Here is a 24,692-nt window from a genome sequence, read left to right on the forward strand (position 1 = left end):
TAAAAATAAAAATATTTAAACACATTAAATATAATATTTAGCTTATTTTACATTTTTTATGTAAGAGAGTATGAAATAATTAATATTCTCTTTATTTATTTGTTTTACTTTATTTTTTTAACATTTCTTTCAAAAAAAAAAAACTTTAACACACATTAAATATAATATTTAGGTTATTTTACATGTTTATGTAAGAGAAGTATGAAATAATTAATATTCACACTGTTTATTTGTTTTACTTTATTTTTTAACATTTCTTTTTAAAAAAAAACTTTATTCTATTTTGTGTGACAAATTCTATATTTCAACTTTTCAAGTCTGACATATTTGAACACCACAAGATAAAAAGAGATGTCACTATATTTATATTTTTACATATTTTTAATTTAAAATATTTTTTTTTTCAATTTTAAAAAATAAAAAAAATTATGCTTTTTTTTGCCCTTTTTCTATATATATACCACCTATTCCTTCATTTTCTCTTTCTCTTAGACAATTTGGGCATCTCATATCAACGAGTCAAAGCTCTTCTCCCTTTTCAACAAATCTTCTCATTTTTCTCCTTTTCTGGTTCCTCAGGTATCTTGATCTGCAAACTCGAGCTACTTTAATATCCATTAGCCTTTTTCATGTTGTTATATACTCTTTTTGGTGAATTTTATGTGATGTTACTAGCATTTCTAGGGTTTTGTTATGTTGCTTCTGTTTATGTTGAAAATCTGTACTTTTTGGTGAGGTAACTTGTATTCAAGGGTTTTATTCTGTTGCTTCTGGTTTACATTGAAAAAATCTGTACTTTTTTGGTGAGTTTATTTGGTGAGGTTGCGCTAGCGTTCTAGGTTTTTTTTTCCTATTGCTTTGGTTTTTTGTTGAATATCTCGTTAATTTTAGTCTAGGAAGCTTGATTTTTCCTCAAGTGGAGTAGTGCTGAGATGGGTTTTGTTCTGTTGCTTCAATTTTACATTGAAAAGCTCGTTACTTTTAGTCTAAGAAGCGTGATTTGTCCTCATATTGAATAATGCTGAGGTGGGTTTGGAGCGTCAAAATGCTGCCTGGTTCAAAATTCCTTGTCGTTGTTTTTGCTTGTTCTATTCTTTTTGGTGAGGTTACTAGCATTCTAGAGCTTTCAATTTACAGTGAAATATTGTTAATTTTAGTCTAAGAAAAAAGCTCCTTGTCCCTTTTCTTGTTTGTTGCATACTTTTTGGTGAGGCTATTAGCATTCTAGGGTTTTGTTCAGTTGACTTAATTTACATTGAAAATCTCGTTAATTTTAGTCTAAGATAAGAAGTTTGATTTGTCCACAAATCAAAATAGTACTGAGGTGGGTTTTGTTCTGTAACTTCAATTTACGTTGAAAAGCTTGTTAATTTTAGTCTAAGAAGTTTGATTTGTCCTGAAATTGGATAGTACTGAGGTGGGTCTGGATTGTAAAAACGTCAGTTGCTTCTAAATTCCTTGTTCTTTTCTTGTTGTTGTTTACTATTATTGCTTGAATTTTTTTTGGTGACGTGGCTAGCTTACCAGGGCTTCATTCTGTTGCCTTAGGTTGAAAATCTTCTTATTTTAGGTCTAAGAAGCTTGATTTTCCCCCAAATTGAATAGTTGTTTCAATTTATGTTGAAAAGCTTGTTGATTTTAGTCTAAGGAGCTTGATGTGTCCTCAAATTGAATAGTACTGAGGTGGGTATCTAAATCTGGAGGGACAAAGTTCTACATGAAATTAATTTTAATCAGGGTGTAGTTCTTGTATTGACCAAGCTAAGGCAGGACAAGTATCTAATGCTTTTAGAAACTGATAGGCAAACCTCCCTGTCCCTTTGCCCACCCCAAATCCATGTTTCTCTAACTGGGAAGCACGAACATCAAATTTCATGCTTCCTATACTTTTCACAATCAACTTTGACACAACACTGATTCATAGATGACAGCCATATAGCTATGTATCTACTTGTATCTTTTATATTTGTACTATTGGCACCACTAGTTTTGAAGTGTGGTTTTTCGTAATAGAAAACATTTCATTTTAGGTGATGCACTTCACTATATTGTTTGTGATGTTAGTCATGTAAAGCCAACAAAGTATATTTCTTTTGCCCTTCATTAATAGTTACCAATGTATTTCTTGAATGGGTACTACTTGCCACTTCTTTAGTTTTATGTTTAGAGCATACAGAGAAATAATATCATCTCCTGCGCTCATCATGTCATCATGATTTTTCAAATTTACATCCCAGTCCATGTCCATGTCCATGTGCTACATAATGCTAGTATGATGTAGTCTTGCTTAGCCTCCAAATGCGCATAAAAATGTTGCTCAGTTCATAAAAGGTTTGCCTTGTGAAAGGTCAAAAGGTTTTCCAACATTAATTGGAAGCGGAAGGTTAGTTCTCTACAGATGCGTATACATTATATAACAGTTAAATCTTCCCAAAACCCAAGGCACCAAGTCAAGTTACGTTGCACCTTTTATAGCTCTTCTTTAGCCTAAAAGTCCAGGCAATCATTGCTAAACCCACATACGACTAATAACTGACCGGGGTACATCAAACAAAAGCAACAATGCAATCAAAATTCAGAGTCTCGTCAAAAAAATTGAATTACTTATACCTGAATGTAAAAAAACTAGAAGTTCAAAACATACAGAAGTAGACAGCGCTGAGGTATTACAACTATAACATGCTGTTACAAGAAATTCTTGTAGAGGCACAACCTTTGCAGAAGAACAAATTTCGTCTCAATGAAAATAATGCCCCCTATTAGGATTCAAAGCAAAACTCTAAATTAATTATCTACTGCAAGAGACGGGGAAGCTCTCTCATAAGCTTATTTTGAGTTGAAGATTCAATAAAATGTCTTCTATTATATATAAATAGCTAAACTCAATATCTTGATAGAATAAGTGAGGAAATCTAACCCTATCAATTTGTAGTAATCAATTAAGAAAAAAAGTATATCAGTTCATTAATAAAGGATGTTATATTGTCAAGAAACTTACTGTTTGAATTGCAAATGGCCATTGAATAGTTCTCTTTAATCATGATTCATGAAAAGCAATTGAATCATATGGTTTAGGTGTGCAAAGTTGTATAACCTCTTTTTTTTTTTTTTTGGAAATGCAGATTCTTTGAGGAAGTTGGTAGGGGGGTGATTTGAGCTAGAGATCGGTCTTTTGGCTATCTGTTTCGTCGTTATAAGGTAAGAGACCTGTTTCAGTCTGCAATTCTACTTCTTTATTTTTTCGTCTTTGCACCATTCAATTGAAACTTCATTTGAGATGGTCTTGGAGTGGTTACATGAAGTTTGTCTAGTTGACAAAGAAATAAAATCTGAAAGTAGTTAGAACCTGCTTATGATCAAAAGTATATTATGACTCTGCCGATGATAGCTTGTTTGTTATTTTGGTCTAGGCTCATGGTCCAATGGAGTGTTGTTCTTTTTTACTGTTTTGAAAAGCAGTCTTATTTAAGCTTTTCATCGATCTGTTTCATATAGTCTGCGTTTTTAATTCAGTAAGTCTATCATAGATAATGGTTGTGCTTACCTTTAAATTTTAGCATCTGATTGATGAGTTCTTTAGTGCTAATTAGCTAGATAGAGATGCAAATAAGTGTAAACCAATGACAATGATGAATATGAAATATATGTTGTGTTGCATCATTATTAGTGCTTGGCTTGGTGGTTGGTAACTTTAATGTTTGCAACTATTTGTCATATGTGTATTCAGCGTTATGCTCAAATAATGATAAAGAATCTGTTACTTAAAGGACATTATTAGTCTAATTGCTCTTAGATATGAGATTTAGAACCTGTGACATATCTGGTTTGATAAAATATCACAGTAATAAATTATTTTTGCATATCATTAATGAATGTGGATTCCTGGTTTGATACCATATTGCAGTTAAATTTATTTATAGCCTGAAGTCCTTTGTGAATCATTTTCCTAAATCGTCCACATTTCTTACTGTCCCTTGGGTAGATCTATTTTGGATAATAGCCTGATCACATATGCATGTTCAAACTCTCCGCATGGGCATTTGCCTTTAAATTGATTGTCCTTTGTTCAATTTGAAGTAAATTTACTCTCATACAAACAAGCTCTGATTAATGGTGGACATTAGTGGTGGAAGAACTAACATTGTTTCCTTTCTCTTCTTTGAGATGCACTTCTGGTCATCATCATACCAAAATGCAGAGATTTGTTTGTCTCTTACATCTGGATGGATGCCAAGAAGTTTATGCAGTTGGTCGAGGAGAAGAAGAAGAGAGCTCTTGAGAAGAAAGAAGGCCACTTGAAATGGGAGCAAAAACTTGAAGCTTCAGCTAAAGGGAAGTCTGATGCTGAAGCTGGAGAGAAAACCAAGGCAGCTAAGCATAAAAGGAAATCTGTCTCGGGGTCTGATAGTGGGAGTGACACTGACAGTGAGTATGAAAAGAAAAAATCCACGAGAAAGTCCCATAAGAAGCACAGGAAGCACCATAGCTCAGATTTGGTTGATTTGGATAGGAAGGACAAGAAGTCCAAGCGGAAGCCGAAGAGAAGGTCCTCTGATTCCAGTGATGATAGCTGTAGGGAATATGATGGTAATTTAGAAGAAGATAGAAGAAGAAAGAAGCGCGGCCACAAGAAGCATAGGCATCATGATAGATACTCTGATTCCTCCGACTCTTCAGATGATGAAGACGTGGGAAGAAAACACCATTCAAAGCATCACAAACGTCATCGACGATCACAACCGAATGAATCAGAGTCTTCCAGTGATGATGACCATGTTGCAGCTAGGAAACGAAGCAACTCAAAGCATCATAAACGTCATGGGAGGTTGGACTCAGATGCTTCTGTCTCTTCTAGCGATGAAGAAAAAGTGAACCGTCGTAATCATGGAAAACACAAGAAACGTCATCACAGACCCCATAGTCACGACTCAAGGTCTTCGGATCCTGAAGATTTTAGGCATGAGAGAAGTAGATTCTTTGGTAAATCTTCTGATGAGAATGAGGAATTAGATAGAAAAGATAAGCACAGTAAGAATCATCATCGACATGGTCATCACCATCCCAACCATACGCATCGCCACTCAGTTGAAGTGTCGAAGGACAACCATCAACCTCATGACAGAAAGGAAAGAAATGGCGAGCGAGTAGACCATACTTCTGAGGTGCTCAATGTAAGTGATAACAGTGGTGCTCGTGTGACACAAAATGCTTAGAATGCTACCCAATTTATGTTAATTTTCCATTTTGTGGAGACTTAAATGGCCAAGGCCATTGGAGTTTTACAGTTGGACTGTAATATTCATCTAAAACCCATATTTCCTACTGTTGAATCTTTAAAGTGACTATAGCACATTTGTGCCATTAATGATTCTACTGTGTATTAACAAGAAGTATAATTTCGTAAAATAGAAACACTATTTCATATGTATTTTGACAAATACTTCGAGTCAGACTAGAGACTGAAGTAGAAGAGTAGAAGATGGCCTGAGACTGTGAGAAGACCTAATACAAACCTTTAGTGGCGACAATAATTGCCACTAATACATACTTTTAGTGATGAGTAGACTTGTATCTTATACCTTTAGTGGTGATTATAATGAGCTTTAGCGGTAAAAATACTTAACTAACACTTGTAGCAACGAATAGAACAGCATCTTATTTAGTAGCGACTATTATGGGTTCCCACAGCGAAATAGTTGCACTAATAGATACCTTTAGCTAGGAATATACTTGCATCCTATACATACCTTTAACAGCGACTATAATTGCCGCTAATACATTCTTTTACCGACAAATAAAATTATCTTTAGTGGCGACTACTATAGCTTTAGCGGCGATTGAAGTTGCCACTAATAATACTTTTACCGACGAATAAATTCACCTTTCGTGGCGACTTTTATGAGCTTTAGTGGCATTAATAGTTGATACTAATTATACTTTTTATGAGCTTTAGTGGCATTGATAGTTGATACTAGTTTTAACGATGAATAAATTTACCTTTCGTGCCGAATATTATGAGCTTTAGCGGCGTTATAGTTGCCATTAATAATACGACAAATAAATTTACCTTTAGTGGCGATTACAATTGCACAAAATAATTTTACCAACAAATAAATTTAACTTTAGAGGCGACTATTATGAGCTTTAGCGGCGATTACAATTGTCGCTAATAAACTTATCTTTAGTGGCGATCACAATTGCCGCTATAATACTTGTACCGACAAATGAACTTATCTTTAGTGGCGACTAATAAGCTTTAGCGGCGAATAAGTTGCCGCTAATAATATTTTTTTGACAAATAAACTTACCTTTAGTGGCGACTGTTATCAACTTTAGCGGCGATTATTCTTGCCGCTAATAATACTTTTACCGACATATAAACTTGCTTTAGTGGCGACTGTTATGAGCTTTAGCGGCGACTATTGTTGCCGCTAATAATAATTTTACCGACATATAAACTTACCTTTAGTGTCGACTATTGTTGCCGCTAATAATACTTTTACCGATATATCTATCTTACCTTTAGTGGCGACTACGGCGATTATAGTTGCCGCTAATAATACTTTTACCTACAAATAAACTTACCTTTAGTGGCGATTCTATGAGTTTTAACGGCAATTATAGTTGCCGCTAAAAACAGTTTTGCCGACAAACTTACCTTTAGTTGCGACGTCTATGAGCTTTAGCGGCAAACATACTTTTAGCGACATATAAATCTACATTTAGTGGCGACGACTTCTACGAGCTTTAGTGGCGACGATTAGAAGCTTTAACGGCGACTATACTAGCCCGTCATTTTTAGCGACGACTTGACTTGCGTCTTATATTAACTTTTAGCTTTTGTCGATATTCCATCGGTAATGCCTCTCTTTCAATTATCATAAGCAATTAAACAAAACAACAACAATAATGTCTTAATCCCAACTAAGTTAGGGTCGTGAACTATCCTTCTTAATTAACCCTCTTGCATCGCTTTTGAATTTGTCAATCAACCTGTCATGTCTGCATTGAGATGAGGTACACTTGGTAATCCTCTCATGGCAAAAAGCTATTATAATCCACTCAGGTTTCATGTGCCATAGAACTTTTGAAAGAGTAAATGCTAAAACAAAATTATGAGAAAATGATGAACCTTAATGATCCTTCAAAGTCTGTAAAAAACAAGTACTTTTAGTTTCAATCATATATTTGATTGAAATTGAGAAAGTCCCTAAATCCTATAGTGGTAACACAACAAACACACACACAAAAAATATAGCATAAATTAACACCTTGAGCCTCCCTACTCAATAAACAAAAACAAGAACAGTGGTATTATAGCGTTTTCCTTCTTTAGTACTGACTATTCAACAATTAATTTTGATTGAATGCATATACGAGCCACATTGGACTTTGTATAGCCTGATGGCTGATGGCTAACATTGTTACATTATGTTGTTTGACCATGCTGAATACCTTGAAGCCAGCAGGTGAAATCGAATAAATTGATTTTATACTAGACAATAATACAACACGACGAACCAAAATTGGAATTGTTCAGAAGTTCTTCAGAATCTTCTCGGTTGAGACTCCATCTGCTACAAGAAGAGAAGTCACCTCCTGCGAGAAGAATCAGGGGATAGAAATTGTAAATCAGGGCCGAAGATCCAAACATATTGATGCTTATGTTAAACTGAAAGCTTCTGCACTCATGTCTAGTAATAAATAGTACATGGCACTCTAAACCAAGAATATTGAACCCCTTCAACGACATGCCGATTCTACACAATTATACTGATTGCCAAGAAAAATTACAGAAAATACTCCTTTCCTAAAGAATAAAGCAGTTCACGATAAGCAGGTAAGATGTTACAACAATAACCGGCTTATGGATGGATTCTCATGCTCTGTTTTTTCCCGTTTGGATATCCATTAGACAGTGAAAGTTGCAGAAATTCTACATCAAAATAAATGTTGGTTTTAATATTTCAGTCACAAACTAAATCAACTCGCAGTTAGAGGAACAAGTCACTAAGTTTTACTGAAAATGTTCGATGAAAATAAGCTGCCTGCAGAATAGCATTCCTCCTTTTTAGGTTACCTAAAATTCTTTGCACTTAAGGGGGATGCTGGAGCTGCTGACTTATGCAGATAATGACTTGCTTGTGTTTTTCCGAATATGCGGGCAGGAAACTAGGGAAGTTTGTTATTCTTCTTCTTTTCAAGCAGAATTATATTGTGAATGATTATATCGATGTATCCAAATGAAATTCTTATTCCTACTTTCAGTTGGAGGAACAAGTCGCATTAATCTACGTGGTCATGCCAATCCAAAACTATATATACACTTAGCGAAAATGCACTTGCTAAAGCAAGTTATGAAGTAAACCTTTCTTAATGAAAGTTAAAATCCCATGGACCTAATCCCATAAAAATACCAAGACTTCCAAACTAATCACCTTAAATCAATGGACAAACGGAATCTAACCACTATGTTCTACACTCCTATTTTTATAGAAATAGTTGCTCAAACTCTTCAAAAATATCAACCGGTGCATGTTGGATCCCCAAAAATAGCCTATTCTTGGAGAATCAGATACAGGTGCAACATCGAAAGAGGAATCTGCGCAACTAGCTCTTAACTCAAAATTTTCTATAGCAAAACTCAATTCATATTAGAGTTCTTATTCAATCAAAATTAATGTTTTCTTTTCAAGTTCTTCTTCGTAAGTTATTGACTACTATTTCAAGTGTGCACAGGGTGGACTCCAGTCTAACATGCAAACCACACAAGAGATGTCCCGTGCATGCGATGAGCTCGACCGAGAAAGCGTGCAAGAGGTTTCGAACTTGAGACCCCCTACTGAACAAACTCAGTCGCCCATGTTTCACTAATAGACCGAATATGAGGTAAAACACAATGAGAATCACAACAAATGAAGAACACTAAATTAATGAAGAAAAGCAGTAACTTTTACAGAAACTACCAAAAAGCATCTAATGGATTGTGTAAACCCACGAAGTATTTATGGAAGTTATCAGTTTAATGAAGGATACATCATTGTGCTTTGTTTTCATTACTTTCCTTACGAGCTCGGTGGATGGATGGGATAAATGCCTATATTGCTTTATAATGTTATTGTTACGTCGATGGTATATTAAAGTATGAAATGTAAAAAAGTTGCTTAGTCCCATTCTTTAGAATTGTCTTTCTCATACTGTGTAAACGAACTTCAAGAATCTCCCATGTCTCATTTTTCTCAAGTGCACTCATCTCCTCCATCATCGCCCTCTTCCGGTGAAGGGCACACAAGGCTTCCCTTCTAGTCTCCGGTATGGATACCAAGTTACAAGTGGATATAAAGGCCTTGTAGGAGGACAATTTTGGATAGGATATATAGTAGTTCAAAGGGAGTTAATAACAGCCAACTTTATAAAGTCCAGAAAGCATGTTATTTGGCAAAGTCATCGTGAAGTATCAAGTACTTCTATCACACCAAATTGTCACATTAACTGATGATAATCACTTCTTCTGTTTGCCTTCTTAATCATCTTTTAATGATATATTCTACAACATCAAAGTTTTCCCATCCATTAGATGTCTATAAGATTAATATATTTGGAGTTGCGAATCCCTAGGACAGGGTTACTGTTGGGCAGAGTTATTTTAGCAGTAGATCTAATTAATGCACCATAATGTCAAAATTATCAGCTTTCCTAATGCTCATCTTCTGTTTAACTGACTTAAAGCAACATTAGTTTTTGCTTACAATCCAAGTGATCGAATCTCAGCTCTTAATGTTCTAGATTACATATAGAAAGCTTTTATATCTTCCTATTGTAATACTTTAGGTCTGGGTCACCATACAACTTGTCCAGGTAATTTATATTTATAATACTGTTCTACCATTCTCACACAACAGCTCTCTTGATTCATAGATGAATAGTAAATGGTGAAGGGTCAAGTAGCAGTGAAACAAAAACAAAGTGCAAAACAAGAGAGGCCATTGGCATCTCCAAAATGCAGAAAGAGCAAGGAAAGACACAAGATAGGAACAGCAAATCTTCTGAAGTAAACAAACTACAAACCTCAGCCATTTGCTTTTGACCACAGAGGACTGCTCCGGTGGATTGAGGATTAAAAATGTTTTTAGCTCGGGCAAATGCTGCCTGCAAAAGAAGATGGCAAAAAACTATTATTGTTGAGTAACAAAGAAAACCAAAATAAGATGATAAGAGGATAACAATGTAAACATAATCATTACCTGAACATAGCCGTCTTCACCTTTCCAAGCATCATCAGGCTGAGACAACACTGGCACAACCTTAACCCCAGAGGATGCCCAGTTTTCAAACCTATCCTGTAAAAGTTGAAGGGCAGCAAAATCAGACAACAGATACAAAGTTTATCTTGTACTTCCGCCACAATAAAGAAAGAATTTGTTTACATGTTGCAAGCAAACAACAAACCTGATATGCCATTCTCTTCAAATTCCGTGCACCATAATATACCCGAACATCAGATCTCCTGTCTGCACCAAACCCTGCCTCAATCAGGGATCTAATTGGGCTGCCAAATATAGATTTGAGATCAACGAATGAGCAACAGGCGAAAGAAAAACTGAACTAATTCAAAGAGAAACGTGAAACCTCAACATATTTTCAGTCCTTTCACTAACACAAATATTAATGTGGAAGGGATCAAACTGCATGATGCAAAGTTCAACCATTCACATCAGGAGAAGTAGGCTTGCAGCTATATAATAGATCACCTCTACAACCCAATGATCCATCTATTGAAAATTGTAGCTTTTAGCATTGGTGAACTTCAACTTGATAGAATCGGCTATGTACTCACAATATCACATTTAAATGATGATTAATGATTGGTTGCTAAAAGTCTAACCAGCTTACTGAAGCTAACTAGAAAAGAACATAGAAAAAACTACTACAAAAGAACACCGAAATGTGATCTAAAGTCAACACAGCATCTCACACCTCTACACACGGGAAAATGCAAGAGCAACTAGCAAATGATATAAGTTGAGTTTGCAGAACTTATTAACGATAGGCATAGCTAGTAGATTTTTCAAGTATTTTCCTACAACCCAAGCTCATTTACAGCTTACTGAATATGCAATTTACTTCAAAAGTTTAACCATATATCTCATCAACCATAAAAGAGATGCTTACACAGAAAAACTATTCCATAAATCATTCATCTCAATTTAAACTCACTCTGGAATATATTAGCTTATCGCTGCACCATATCTATCAAACAATCTCAAAGCTGAACACAAAACGAAAATATTCCTCTATACTCCAACACAAACGGAACTACAGAAATAGCAAATCATTTTGGAAAATAGTACAGAGTAAAGCTTAAATTTTCTGTTTCCGATTAGAGTCATAGTTTACCTGATTCCAGATCCGGTTGCAAAAATCACGACCGTCTGATACTCCTCCGCAGGAGAGATTTGATCCAAGTCAAATCCTTTCCCCATAACCTGACTCAACTCCACAACATCCCCTTTCTGCAATCCACATAGTAGCTCCGCCGTAGAGCCAGAAATACTTTTCACAAGGAACTCAAACACACCTTTCGCTGCAGCAAGCGAAGGCGGAGATGCAATCGCTAAAAACGACGGTTTCTCCACGTCAGGAATCCGAAGCTGAAGATATTGACCTGCCTTGGTGTGTGAGTTAGCTAGGTCTGGGTAATCGGACACGTCGATGGTGACGTGGAAGAGAGATTCCGCGGCAGGTGAAACAGTGACGAGAGGCGCGGTTGTCCAGAGATTAGTGTCTTGACGGACGGCTGCGGCGGCGGAGATGGAGAGACGGCGACGGAGATGGTGGTGGAGAGGTTTGAGGAGGGTCATGGATGAAGAAGGATGGAGTGATTGGATACGGGAGGGAGCATGGGAACTGAGATGAGAGAGAGATGAATTTGGAAATGGAGAAAAGGAGAGAGAAAGGATTGACATTTTTTTTTCCAATTATATGGTGAGAAGGAAGAATCATAGAAACTAGAAAGCGCCGCCGAGAAGAGTGGAGAGGCTAGAGAATACGGCGGCGTGGGTATCTTATTTTTTTAATCATAATAAAATTTGTAGTTTCCACGTGTTACTTCATGATAAGGTAGAGCTACAAAATATCTCATGTAGTTTGAGAAAGGTAACGATAGATCGATAAAATAGGGATTAAATTTATGTGCATAAACTCTATCTCGTACAGGTAAGATCTACGTACTCAAATATATTATCATTGTAATAGTATCATATATATTCAGGACCTTAACTAAGTACAAGTAGAATGTAGCTTTAAATTATTGTCAAAGCCACTCAAAGTTCAAACTCTCATTCAATTGAGCATGCATAGTCTACTAATCGAAAGTCCTCGACATTATCTCCCAACAATGGTCAATGTTGAGACCAGTATTGACTATTCGACATGAATGTTGATTCATTTACTGGGAATATAGCACCAGGGTGACTACAAGACTAGAGAAGATAACATTATTACGACAGGCAAAAAACTTGAAACCAGAAAGTAATGAAAAGACGACGATCCCTCATAATTTGGGCAACCAACATTCTCAAGATGAATTCAAAGTAAAATATACAAGTTTGCCGTTTTACCCCCTTTATTATGCGACATAACAGAGCGTCAAGGGTGGGTGTTTGGCAAGTAGGCCTTAGCTCCATGTCTTCCCTATCACAATTCCGGGTTGAATATAAAAACAAAAACCAGAAAATCTTGGACCCCTTAGTCCTCCCAGGAAAAAAAAATCCAGTGTCACAGAAACTTAAATTATTTCTGTAGTTATCGATGAAGATAATGAAAGAAAGTTGCTGGAGTTAATAATCTAAGCTGCAGATTCCTTGGCAATCTTCTCTGCCTTGGCAATGACCTCCTCGATTCCACCGACCATATAGAATGATTGTTCTGAAAGATCATCGTATTTCCCGTCCAGGACTCCCTGCAAAATTCAATTACAAGAAAGAAATAATCAGCAAATTGATTTCTGAATATGCACAAACATAGCAGGAAGTTATCATCTCAGATAAACTTCACCAAATAACAGGGAGGAAAGACTTAAAATCATATGGTAAAATTTAATTCATAAAGAATCACTTCAACTTGCTGAAAGGTGAGGACTATACAATACCAGGAATAACATGTAAGAAAAGGGGTGTAGTAAAAAGAAAAATTGTTTCCGTGGTAAACTAAACAAGTATAGGAGGCGTTAAGAGCTAAGTGAACAAAATTCTTTTTGATGAGATCTAACTTCTAAACAATCACAGTATCTTACAACAAGATTCTAAATTGAGATTTGTTACCTGGAAACTGTTAATGCTCTCCTTCAAGTCAACATATTTTCCAGGAGCACCCGTGAAAACTTCAGCAACATGGAAAGGCTGACTGAGGAATCTCTGGATCTTACGTGCACGGGCAACAGTCATCTTATCATCTTCACTCAGCTCATCCATACCCAAAATGGCAATAATATCTTGAAGATTCTTGTAGTTTTGAAGAACTTTCTGTACCCCACGAGCAGTATTGTAATGATCTTCTCCCAAAATGTGAGGTGAGAGCATACGAGATGTAGAATCAAGTGGATCAACAGCAGGATAAATACCAAGCTCAGAAATCTGGTATCCAAAATACGCGAAGTTAGAAAATTGTAACTGCACTCTACAAGGAACGAAAAATTAAGTTATAGTTCAAGTTAAGAAATGGCATCATACTTGACGGGACAACACAGTCGTGGCATCCAAGTGAGCAAAGGTAGTTGCAGGGGCAGGATCTGTCAAGTCATCAGCAGGCACATAGATAGCCTGGACAGATGTAATAGAACCTTTCTTGGTTGTAGTGATACGCTCTTGAAGACCTCCAAGATCTGTAGCCAAAGTTGGTTGATAACCGACAGCAGATGGGATACGACCAAGCAAAGCAGAGACCTCTGAGTTAGCCTGTTTTGATACAAAAGCAACTAGTAAGCAACAGTAGAGTTGTATAAAATAAGAGAACTTTAGCAGTCATAGGCAAGCCAACCTGGGTAAATCTGAAAATGTTGTCAATAAAGAGAAGCACATCCTGCCCCTCAGCATCTCTGAAGTGCTCAGCCACAGTCAATCCTGTAAGGCCAACACGGGCACGAGCACCAGGGGGCTCATTCATTTGACCATATACAAGAGCGCACTTGCTTTCACTCTAATCAATCCAATAAAAGATAAAATGTCAACAACATGGGACAAAAATTTTGATGAAGGGGTAAAACAATTAATTCTGTCTGAATAGAACACATACTTGCTTTTCACCTAGCTTAATAACACCACTTTCAATCATTTCCCTGTACAAATCATTGCCCTCACGAGTACGTTCACCAACACCAGCAAAGACGGAGAAACCACCTGAAAGAGTTGAGCCTCAGTCAGATAAGTTTCACACTGACTTACATATAACATAATAAGAAGACAACCCATAAGCAGCACTAACCATGTGCCTTTGCAACGTTGTTAATCAGTTCCATAATGAGCACGGTCTTTCCCACACCAGCACCACCAAAAAGCCCAATCTTTCCTCCCCTTTGGTAAGGGGCAAGAAGATCAACAACCTGGTCAGAAGTTAAGCAAACAATGAGATTGGCATTGTCATAACGTTGAGTAGAAATTACACTTCAGGAACCAATATATGCTCAGCAAGAGAGATACATACGAGAACATTGAATAAAATTGTTTGATTAGCATACCTTGATACCAGTAACAAGAATTTGTTGTTCAGTTGCCTGCTCAACAAAGGCAGGAGCTTCACGATGAATTGGCAAAAAGTGATCGGTTGCTGCAGCGATATTCAGAGATAGAGATATAACTTTCAGAACTCTTCACGGAACAAATAAAACAAGGGATAAAGTATTTAGGACTTACTAATGTCGCCTCTCTCATCAATAGGCTCTCCAATAACATTCATGATACGGCCAAGGGTGGACCTACCGACAGGGACCTGCCATCACAATTAAACCATCAGTTCAGCGCAAAAAAGTAGTAAGTGAATGGCAAATAGATCTATAACCCATATTCTCACTGAAAGCAGGATATCAACTGAAACAAAACATCAACCACTGCACCTCAACCCAAATTAGCTGGATCAGCTATACAGCTACTACTCAATTATTTTTCATTAAAGGGAGAAATTAAAAGACAACAAAAAATTTAAGACTGAACCCACACATGACTGTGTTCCCAAGAGGAAGAGGGGGGACAACTCAAAACAATTTTCGAGAACAACAATATTAGGAGGAAAAATCGAGTTTCAGAGCAGGAGTTTTTCATCATTCAGATGGGGGAAAATAAGTGGAGTAGGTAAATTTTTCACATCTCACAGAACAACATGAATTTCTTCCAATAATACAGTGGTAAATTCGGGTATCAATGAAGCACTCTACAGTATCTCATTTGATTGTGAATAAAGATGAGCAAATCCACAAACCAATAGAGGCCCATTTAAAGCACCAAAGGTGCCTTGCAAGGAAAAATACAGCTTTTACTAGGAAAACCAATAGTTTCCCACACATTAGGATCCAAACTACCACAATCAAATATATGTACTACCATTTAGGAGCAAAGAAATGTTATTTACTATTAGATAATCATAAGCAAGCCTACATGCAATTAACCCTGATGTAGTTACAGATTTACAGCTTCAACAACCTGCAATTTATATGAAAACAATGGCGCTATGATTGACTAACCAACCCCAATATCTAGATCAACAGAACATTCCATTAAAGCAGCATAATAAAACCACAGATCTTGAAGAACTATCAAATAAAATCGTTTCCTAGAAACCACATTAAATAGATTACTCTCACATTTCTAAACTCCTGAATTCCAACAATCTTATACAAAGATAAGAATGCAAGTCCTGAACCAGTAAAGTAAAGATCTTTGGAACATAATAGACTGAAAATAAACAATTTCAGATTACTCACAGTGATAGGAGACCCAGTGTTAAGGACGCGTTGACCACGCACAAGACCTTCAGTACCATCCATAGCAATAGTCCTAACCATATTCTCACCCAAATGCTGAGCAACCTCAAGCACAAGACGGATCTGGTTATCCAGAACCTCAAGAGCAGTAAGGATCGGAGGCAAACCTTCATCGAATCTCACATCCACAACAGCACCAATAACCTGGCACACTTTACCGACCGCACCAGCGCCAGTGAACTCATCGGTGATCTTACCGGTAGGCTCATTACCAGAGGACTTAGGAGGTGTCGCTGACTTATCAGCCGGAGCAGCAGCTGAGGTAGCGTACTTAACAGCACGATTTAAGAGGAATCCCGCTGGGGAGGCGCGTGAAGTAGCTTTAGGGATGGAATTTGCCAATGGAGATCTGGAAATAGCGCCGCCACGCTGGGCGGTTGATCGGAGGAGAGAGGCCATAAGCCTCCGTGACGCCATGGCGTTGATAGGGTTTGGTCTATAGAGAGAGAAAGGTGAGGTGTAGAGAGAGAAAGGGAGAATGCTAGGGTTAGTGAAATTAGTAGACACACTTTTTATCGACGGGCGATGGCTGGAGTGCGAATGAATCTGACCTCTTCAACTATGTTTATTCCGAGTTTGAATTTCGAGAGTCAAAAAATTTTAATTTATTAGTAAAAATATAAAATATTTAGAAAATAACGTAATTATATAAGTATTTTATTATAAATATCAATTAATTCAGTAATTTACAATATTTATATAAAGTCTCATAAATTAATAATTTTTAAGTCAAATATATCATTTGTTCAGAGAAAAGTAAGGTGAGCGAGAAGGAAATAAACAAACGAGAGAATTTGTATATAGACACGTGTGATCACGATATATTATATACATATTGATTGAAAAGTTTATATGCATATACATAGGGAGAGAGGTGATAGGCGAGAGGGGAGAAGCGAACAGACACGAGAGAGATAAACAAGAGGACGAACATCTCAAAAATATGTTAATCATGTTTGAATTTATTGTATATAGAATGAATCTCATCTATTTTGACCCGCTTGTTAGCAAAGTAAATGTGATAGAAAAGGTAAGTTCGCAAATAATTAGGCTTTAAACTAATGAAATTAGTATTGTTTGTTTATTTATATGTTATATATGAAGTATTATCAAATTACAATAATTATAATTTAAAATATTAAAAGTTAAATACTTAAATATTATAATTAAAAATATACCACATGAATTGAAATAAATGAAAATAGATCGAAAAGGAAACAATTAACAAAATGAGGGGTATCAAATTGTTTATTCACTTTTTTTATATTATTAGGACAACTTTCACATATAGCAAATAAAAAATTCATATTTGTATGCTATACCAAAGTTTGCATAATTGCGTCCATAGCAAACATAAAACTATATAATTCGCTATACATATACAATTGTATAATTCGTTGGCCTAAATTGTATAATTCGCTGGCCTATTTCGCTACAATTGTATAATTCGCTATCCTATTTCACTGCGATTGTCTAATACACAATTGTATAATTCGCTGCCTATTTCGCTGTAATATTTTTATAAAATTTGTTTTGCATACAGTTGAATCGAATTAAAATGTATGTATATTGCATAATTATAAGTGTATAGCAAGAAGATATATGTTTTTCTCTCGCTTTATACAAAAACAGAAACACAATATATACACTTCTGTTGTATAAAGCTAGAGAAAATTGTATTTCACTGCAATTGTATAATTCACAATTGTATAATTTGTTGGCCTTTTTCTCTGCAATATTTGAAGTAAAATGTTTGTAATTGTACAATTAAGTGTATAATACGAAGATATATATTTTTGCATGTGTATATACAATTTTCTCTCGCTTTATACAAACAGAAACAGAATTTATACACTTTTGTGTATAAAGCGAGAGAGGCGAGCGAGAATGGAGAGTGGCGAGCGAGATTTTTGAGAGAGAGACGCATGACAAACTTTAGCTAATGTTTGTTATGGAGCACAATTAAATCAAACCCTAGCTATTCCATTTATTTTAGGTTATTAATTTGTTATTATATACAATTTTCCCTATAAAAAAATTGTATTATATCGAGTTCAAAAATATATTCCCAACTTTGTGACGAATAATTCGAATGGTACATTGTTCACTTGTTTGGTCCGAATTGTTTTACACGATAATTTTATGTATCCAAAAAATTATTAGTTTGTAAACATTATATTCAAGAATATAATAAGATGAAGTATAGTTAAATTCACTATTTATAGCTATTTAGTCACCTTTAAATCATGGCTAAATAATGTTATTTTTACTTTTATTAGCCATGATTTATTTTATGTTTATTAGCTGTAATTTGACCATGGCTAATAATTTTTTTTAATTACTTCCCAATCTGTATCAATGATGTAAATAATGTATAAACATGTATGAATATTATAATTGGTATATGAACATGTATATATGATATATATAAATAATTACGTAATATATCGATGTTGTATAAATAATTATGTAGTGCGTAAGAGTATGTAATGTAGATTTTGAAGAAGAATATAAATAAGACAAAAGAATTTTCATAATTTCATTTTTTTGATAAAAAATAATCGCCAATGTATTAATATTATATATATATCAAATCTCTGTATAAAATATATATAAGCATGTACATATAATGTACAAATAATTATGTAGTGTATATGTAATAAATCAAATTATATAAACAACTATGTAATGTATCACTATTCATTTGATTATCATTCATTCTCGTCTTAATAAATAAAAAAATAAACAAAAATAATAAAACGATGTAAATATTCATTTTCCACCAAAAACTGAAACAATTAAAAAAGAAAAACAACAATAAGTTTTTTTAATAGCGTTATTTAGCCACGGTTTAAGTCGTGGCTACTGTATTATGTGATATGCTATCATGATATGGAATTATAAGATGAAATTGAAATTTTGTTTGGACATGCGATATAAAATTTTTGTGTTTGTATATTTTCTCATAAACATAAAAATTCCGTAAGTTGTAAAATTATTAAAATATTCCCAATTTATTATTCAATCTTATCAAATAAAAATTATTAAATCGCATAATAAATTATTAAAATGGTATTGATTCTCCATTTAAGTAATTTTTTCATCTAGCTTTAATTTAATTAAAAAAATTGAATGTAAATTGTAGTATACTAGTTTCCACATAGTACGAACAATTTCATCAAGTTGAACTTACATTTCTCGATCATGTGACTGAGAAGACGAACCAACACTGTTACTTTGAGCCATTTGTTGTTCAATATCATTCACAACTATATTTTCATATTTATAGACCATAAATATATCATCATTTTATCAAATCGGTTTGGTGTGAGTTAAAGTGACTATATGTTGGTGAGAATAATAAATTTTAAAAAGTAATGACATGATTATAAATTTTGTTTACGCACATATGAAATAAATGATTCGTAGATATAAATGTGAGGTGACTTTAACAAAATATAAATTCCATATCATGTTTTTTGGAGAATATGAAATCACATCATGAGATGGAATCAGCATTCAATCGCAGGTCCAAACGCTGATTCCATCTCATGATATCATATCATAATATGATATCGCATGGCCAAACGTCTACTAGTAGTGATTCGGCTTCGTTTTTTTTTAATTCACCTTTCTTTTGAAATATACATATCAAGTTCACTCAGAATAAAAAAATTCTATATTTCATGACGTCTCTTTACTAATTCCCCGTTCAAAGCGTAACATATATATCTTCTTTAGAAGCTTGTCAGTTTAAAATCCATCAAGTCTTTTCCTTTGACATGATCTCTGTCAATAAATTCAAATATAAGACTGTGAAACATTTTTTTCTATCTCAGTTAAGTAAGATATATTTATAAGTTGCTTTACTTATTTCTCCATCCAAAATATTTTATATCTCCTTCTTTGAAATTTGTCATTATACAAGCTATCGTGAGTTCACTTTGACCTGATCTCTATCGTGGAACTCACATATAAGACTTACTCAAAATATTTTTCTTTCTATCTTTATTAAGTAAGATAAATCTTATAAGTTACTTCACCATTTCTCCATCCAAGATTTCTTATATCTCCTCCTTCAAAATTTGCTATTGTACAAGCTGTCGTGTGTTCTCTTCGACCTAATCTCCATCGTAAAATTCACATAACTCAAAATAATTTTTTTCTGTCCAAATTAAGTAAGATATATCTTATTTTATGATATATTTTGTAATGTTTCTATACTTAATATCAATTTAGAAACTAGAAACCGTTCTTTGATCCGATCTCCATCATTGAATTCACATATAAGACTTATCCAAATTTTATTTTAAATTACTTAACATAATATTTTTAGCATCAATTATTAGTTAACATCATTAAAGACAGACGAGAAACACAACTTGTGAGATATTATAATTTATAATATGATAAATATAGACTCATGCTCTATTAAAAAAAAATTATCAACACAAAATAGGGGCGAAAGTGTACATAATTATAAGTGTATATTCCCTCTGTTTTAAAAATAATGAATCTATTTCTTTTTTAATCTGTCTTTTTTTAAAAAATGATCCATTTTATTTTTTGATATAACTTTAATTTAGACACAAAATTAAAAAGTCTTCTTTTTTAAAACTCTGTTCTCAGTCAAACTAGGTCATTTTTATTCAGTTGCCTTCCGCCGTGCATTTGTCAAATAAACATAGCCATCCTCCGTTGCGTTCATCAAAATTGTAAGTCATTCAATCGTTTTTAATTTCTCATTTCTTTTCATTCCCATTTGTAATGAAATCAAATTTAAAAATTGTTATACAAAGTTCATTTTATTTGTTTCTTGTTAGCATTAGTTGTGGAGTTACGATTTTGAACTTAATCCATCTGTTTCTTGTTAGCATCAGTGATAGAGTCAGGACTTTTAGTAAGAGAGTTTAATTTATCTGTTTCTTGTTAGCATTAGTTGTGGAGTTACGATTTGAATTTAATCTATCTGTTTTTTGTTAGACTCAGTGATAGAGTCAGGAATTTTAGTAAGAGAGTTTAATTTATCTGTTTCTTGTTAGCATTAGTTGCAGAGTCATAGTTTTCATTTAGGAAATTTGATTTTTCTGTTGCTTGTTAGCCAGGATTTTCAACAAGGGGATCGATGACTATTATATATATACATATAAAATTATCTTAATCATATAAAAATAATATAATTTTCTGCCAAAACCCCCTTCGTACAAAGTGGCTCCACCCCTTGACGGAGTCAGAATTTTCACTGAGAGCGTTTATTTTTCAGTAAAAGAGTTTAATTGGGTGTGTTACACTTTTCCTATTATTTGCTAGATTTAGTTGCTATATATGTCTTATTTACTGTTGTATTCTCCTTTTTAAACTACAACTTTATTATTTGTATTCTCCTTTTTAAACTACAACTTTATTATGCGTCACTTGTATCGATGATCTTTCCGTAATAACCTTTCTATCTCGATGAGGTAGGGTTAAGTTGTGTGATTCACTTGTGCGAATACATTGTTGTAAATTGATAATTGATCTGGATGCAGCCTTTGTGCTGTATGTTACTGAGCCCAACATTTTTTTTTTGCCTTGAGTTTAACTATAACGTTTGTGCCTCACTTGTGGAAATATACTGGGTATGTTGTTGTTATAGATTGATGATTTGTTTAACAACAGTTGCGGAGGCAGCCTTTGTGTTGTCCTGTTACAGAACCCTACATTTTTTTACTCTATAGTTCGAAAATATGTGAAAAACTACTAAAATTTCAACAAATACTAAGTCGGAAGGATTATTCTAGTTAATTATGCTCTGTGTTAAGATTTATTCCCTGTCCTGTAGACATGAGTCATATGCAAAATGTTGAATCATGTTTTTAGTCTTATATTCTTCTTTTTTCGAACTGTTTTTTTATGCTTTGCTTGAGCAGATAGTCTTTCGAAAATGACCTTTTTATCTCCACGAGGTAGTGGTCCCCAGACCATGCTTGTGAGAATACACTAGGTATGTTGTTGTAAATTGATAATTGGTCCAACGGTAGTGGTGAATGCAGCGTCTGCGCTGCTTGTTAACAGCAGACCTAAACATTTTTTGACTCAACAGTACAAGTATGTGAAAAACGAATAAAATTTCAATAAATACTAAATCGGAAGTTAGCCATTGTTGTTTAAGGATTATTTAGGTAACTTTGCGTGCTTTTACGTAGATTCATTCTCCATAGGGATTATTGTGGTAGTGAATGAGTCGTCATATGCAGCGTATTGATGCACGTTTTACAGTCTTTCTTATGTTCTTACTTTTTTTCCTTTCCAAATATTCAGGACTCAAAATGAATATGATGTGTCGCAACTTGAAGAGACGTAATGTTGAAGGGGGCAAACTCGATAGACTTACCAATCTTCCCATTAATATCAAGTACCGGATTCAGGAGCAATTGTCTGTGGAGGAAGCTGCAAGAATGAGCGTTTTGTCTACACAGTGGAGATATGTTTGGGCGTCAAAACCAAAACTTGTATTTTCTCCTCAGTTTTGCGCGAGAAAGCCATTAACAGACGTCATTGAGGCAATTCTGTCGCATCACTATGGAGACATTAAGTCATTCTGCGTGGACATTTCATCAATACCTTGTTCTCAACACTCAGTTATCGATCGATGGATCTCTTTTTTGTCAAGAAACGGTATTACTGATCTCACCCTTCAGAATCAATCCAATGCTCTCTACAAATTACCTTCCTGTATGTACGATATAGAACTAGAAAGTTTGAGACTGTCCAACTGCATTTTCAAGCTGCCGTGTGGCTTTAGGGGCTTCCACAAGCTCAAAAACCTCACTCTACATCAAGTTGTCTTGGAATTAAACGACGTTACTCCTTGCTTGTGGATGCCATACCTTGTGACTCTCCATGTGAGGGAATGTAGTGGTTTCCCTAACTCGAAAGTCTATGCTCCAAGACTTTCCGAATTGTTTTTCTTTACCAGGAGAACCGAGGACTTGGAGTTGGGTCATTTCATGGACTGTCAGAAGCTGAAAACAGTTGTACTTGTATCGTCAAAACAGAATCAACACGAAGTGATGAACTTGACCTATCTTCTGAAATGCTGGCCTGAAATTTGTAGTTTTGGTTTGGACAGTTGTTACTTCCTCAAGTCGTTTGCTACAGAAGCAGAAAGACTCCCGACATACCTCAACAGCTTGAAGTCTATCACTTTATCTGAGTTCGATTTTGATGATGACGATCACATATTTTCTCTTCTACGAATTCTTACAGTTTCTCCCCATTTGGTTGACCTTCATTTAGCGTTGAACTCGAAGAAGAAGAAGACAGATGACATGAAAGTGATCAACGTCGTAAATCATTTTGAAGGACCAGCCTACAGGACACTAGGAGTACTTCATAAGCTTCAGAGATTGATGATAAACCATTTCCATGGTTCAAAAATCGAAATGTTCTTTGTAAAGTTCATCTTCGCGTCTGCACCTGTGCTCCTGAACACCATCATTCATGAAGATGTAGGAAGTGTTGATGAAAGCCAATCCTTGAAGATCTCACAGGAGTTGATGAGTTTCCCTCGAGCATCTCCGAAATTGAAAATACATGTCAACCGTCGATCAAACAGAAGCATCACGGCTCCGAATTGTTCGAGTCATGTTGGAGGGTAAGTGGAAACAGTATTGATGGCGTGGAAAAACAAAAAGGCATCTTGAACTCTTGTCTTTATAATTGACTAAGAATAGTATAAAAAATCTTTACTTTGCCCCAGCTTTTGCCTATAAACTTTGTACTTTGTTTCTTTAACAATACAGGGCTGTTGGGTGTATAAAACATTTCGTGTTTGTGGGATTCGAAAAAGGGCTTGCACCCCAAAAGAGGTGTCATGTTGCATGTCAAAGCATACTGATAGTGCAACTGTTCTCTCAAAAATTTTAAAAATATTTCTTTTCTATCTTAGTCGAAAAAGATATGTTTGATTTGTGATATACTTTATGAAGTCTCTTCACTTATTTCCCCATCAACGCATCCCCTTACTTGAAAAAATAGAGTGTTTTTCTTCGACCTAATCGAGGTAAGATATTCACATATAAGATTTAATTAGAACAAAATTTTTATATCTAAGTATGATATATCTGATTTGTGACATATCTTAAAAATCCTTTTTACTTATTTTTTAATCCGCGATATAACATTATCTTTTTTTTTTTTGAGAAATTGTCTTATAAAGTAAGATATATTTCCTTTCTGATATGTCTTATAAAGTTCATTTAATATATAACATATTCCCTTTTTCGAAAATTGCTAGTCTAGAAGTTTAGTGTTTTCTTAGCCCCAACTTCTGTTATAAAATTTACATATAAATTTTGCTCGAAGTAATTTTTTTTTTTTATCTTAGTTAATATATCTTATAAATCTCGTTTACTTATTTCCCCATCTGAGATATAAAATATATGTTCATCTTTGGAAATTTATCAATTTAAAAACTATCGAATTGCTTTTCTTCAAACTAGCCTTTGTTACGAAATTTTGCTCAAGAATAACTTTTTTTTTCGATCTAAATATATTTGATTTGTGATATATCTTATAAAAACCCTAATGAAATTCACATATAATTAACGTGTTCACTTTAACATTTCTTTTTTCGATCTAAGATATATCTTATAAAGTCTCTTTACTTTATTTTCTC

At 34.6% G+C, this 24,692-nt stretch overlaps 4 protein-coding genes across 5 annotated transcripts; 2 read left to right on the forward strand and 2 right to left on the reverse strand.

The window, feature by feature from the left end:
* The first annotated feature begins 329 nt into the window (after nucleotides 1-329).
* LOC101262517 (uncharacterized) lies at nucleotides 330-5,390 on the forward strand. 2 transcript variants are annotated; one of them, XM_004238822.5, is made up of 3 exons: nucleotides 330-579; nucleotides 3,123-3,198; nucleotides 4,199-5,390. In XM_004238822.5, the coding sequence occupies exon 3, from the start codon at nucleotides 4,224-4,226 to the stop codon at nucleotides 5,211-5,213; it is 990 nt and encodes a 329-aa protein (XP_004238870.1). In that variant the 5' UTR covers nucleotides 330-579; nucleotides 3,123-3,198; nucleotides 4,199-4,223; the 3' UTR covers nucleotides 5,214-5,390. The 2 variants fall into 2 exon arrangements, with proteins under 2 accessions (XP_004238870.1, XP_004238869.1); XM_004238821.5 differs by having other exon boundaries at nucleotides 462-579; nucleotides 4,165-5,390.
* A 1,896-nt stretch (nucleotides 5,391-7,286) lies between these two features.
* LOC101262213 (fruit protein pKIWI502) lies at nucleotides 7,287-12,253 on the reverse strand. Its single transcript, XM_004238820.5, has 5 exons — nucleotides 11,398-12,253; nucleotides 10,450-10,549; nucleotides 10,245-10,340; nucleotides 10,069-10,149; nucleotides 7,287-7,599 (listed from the first exon to the last, which is right to left on the reverse strand). Exons 1-5 carry the CDS (start codon nucleotides 11,964-11,966, stop codon nucleotides 7,537-7,539), a joined length of 909 nt encoding a protein of 302 aa, XP_004238868.1. The 5' UTR covers nucleotides 11,967-12,253; the 3' UTR covers nucleotides 7,287-7,536.
* A 279-nt stretch (nucleotides 12,254-12,532) lies between these two features.
* LOC101261919 (ATP synthase subunit beta, mitochondrial) lies at nucleotides 12,533-16,611 on the reverse strand. The gene is made up of 9 exons (XM_004238819.5): nucleotides 15,974-16,611; nucleotides 14,910-14,985; nucleotides 14,735-14,823; nucleotides 14,482-14,599; nucleotides 14,293-14,396; nucleotides 14,038-14,196; nucleotides 13,731-13,955; nucleotides 13,323-13,634; nucleotides 12,533-12,961 (listed from the first exon to the last, which is right to left on the reverse strand). The coding sequence occupies exons 1-9, from the start codon at nucleotides 16,448-16,450 to the stop codon at nucleotides 12,848-12,850; spliced, it is 1,674 nt and encodes a 557-aa protein (XP_004238867.1). The 5' UTR covers nucleotides 16,451-16,611; the 3' UTR covers nucleotides 12,533-12,847.
* A 5,730-nt stretch (nucleotides 16,612-22,341) lies between these two features.
* Nucleotides 22,342-23,673, forward strand: LOC101265437 (F-box/FBD/LRR-repeat protein At1g13570-like). Its single transcript, XM_004239353.1, has one exon. It carries the CDS (start codon nucleotides 22,342-22,344, stop codon nucleotides 23,671-23,673), a length of 1,332 nt encoding a protein of 443 aa, XP_004239401.1.
* Nucleotides 23,674-24,692: the final 1,019 nt, after the last annotated feature.

This window comes from Solanum lycopersicum, chromosome 5, assembly GCF_036512215.1.
Source record: "Solanum lycopersicum chromosome 5, SLM_r2.1".
NCBI classification, from domain to species: domain Eukaryota; kingdom Viridiplantae; phylum Streptophyta; class Magnoliopsida; order Solanales; family Solanaceae; genus Solanum; species Solanum lycopersicum.

What these genes read in the sequence shown, in the direction of transcription:
- LOC101262517 (XM_004238822.5), top strand. Translation starts at nt 4,224, where the DNA reads ATGGATGCCAAGAAGTTTATGCAGTTGGTCGAGGAGAAGAAGAAGAGA.
- LOC101262213 (XM_004238820.5), bottom strand. Translation starts at nt 11,966, where the DNA reads ATGTCAATCCTTTCTCTCTCCTTTTCTCCATTTCCAAATTCATCTCTC. An exon ending in GCAACCGGATCTGGAATCAG is followed by an intron (nt 10,550 to 11,397) that starts GTAAACTATGAC and finishes TATATTTGGCAG; the next exon opens with CCCAATTAGATCCCTGATTG. An exon ending in TGAAGAGAATGGCATATCAG is followed by an intron (nt 10,341 to 10,449) that starts GTTTGTTGTTTG and finishes CAACTTTTACAG; the next exon opens with GATAGGTTTGAAAACTGGGC.
- LOC101261919 (XM_004238819.5), bottom strand. Translation starts at nt 16,450, where the DNA reads ATGGCGTCACGGAGGCTTATGGCCTCTCTCCTCCGATCAACCGCCCAG. An exon ending in TTCTTGTTACTGGTATCAAG is followed by an intron (nt 14,600 to 14,734) that starts GTATGCTAATCA and finishes ACTTCTGACCAG; the next exon opens with GTTGTTGATCTTCTTGCCCC. An exon ending in AGAGCATTAACAGTTTCCAG is followed by an intron (nt 12,962 to 13,322) that starts GTAACAAATCTC and finishes TGAATTTTGCAG; the next exon opens with GGAGTCCTGGACGGGAAATA.
- LOC101265437 (XM_004239353.1), top strand. Translation starts at nt 22,342, where the DNA reads ATGAATATGATGTGTCGCAACTTGAAGAGACGTAATGTTGAAGGGGGC.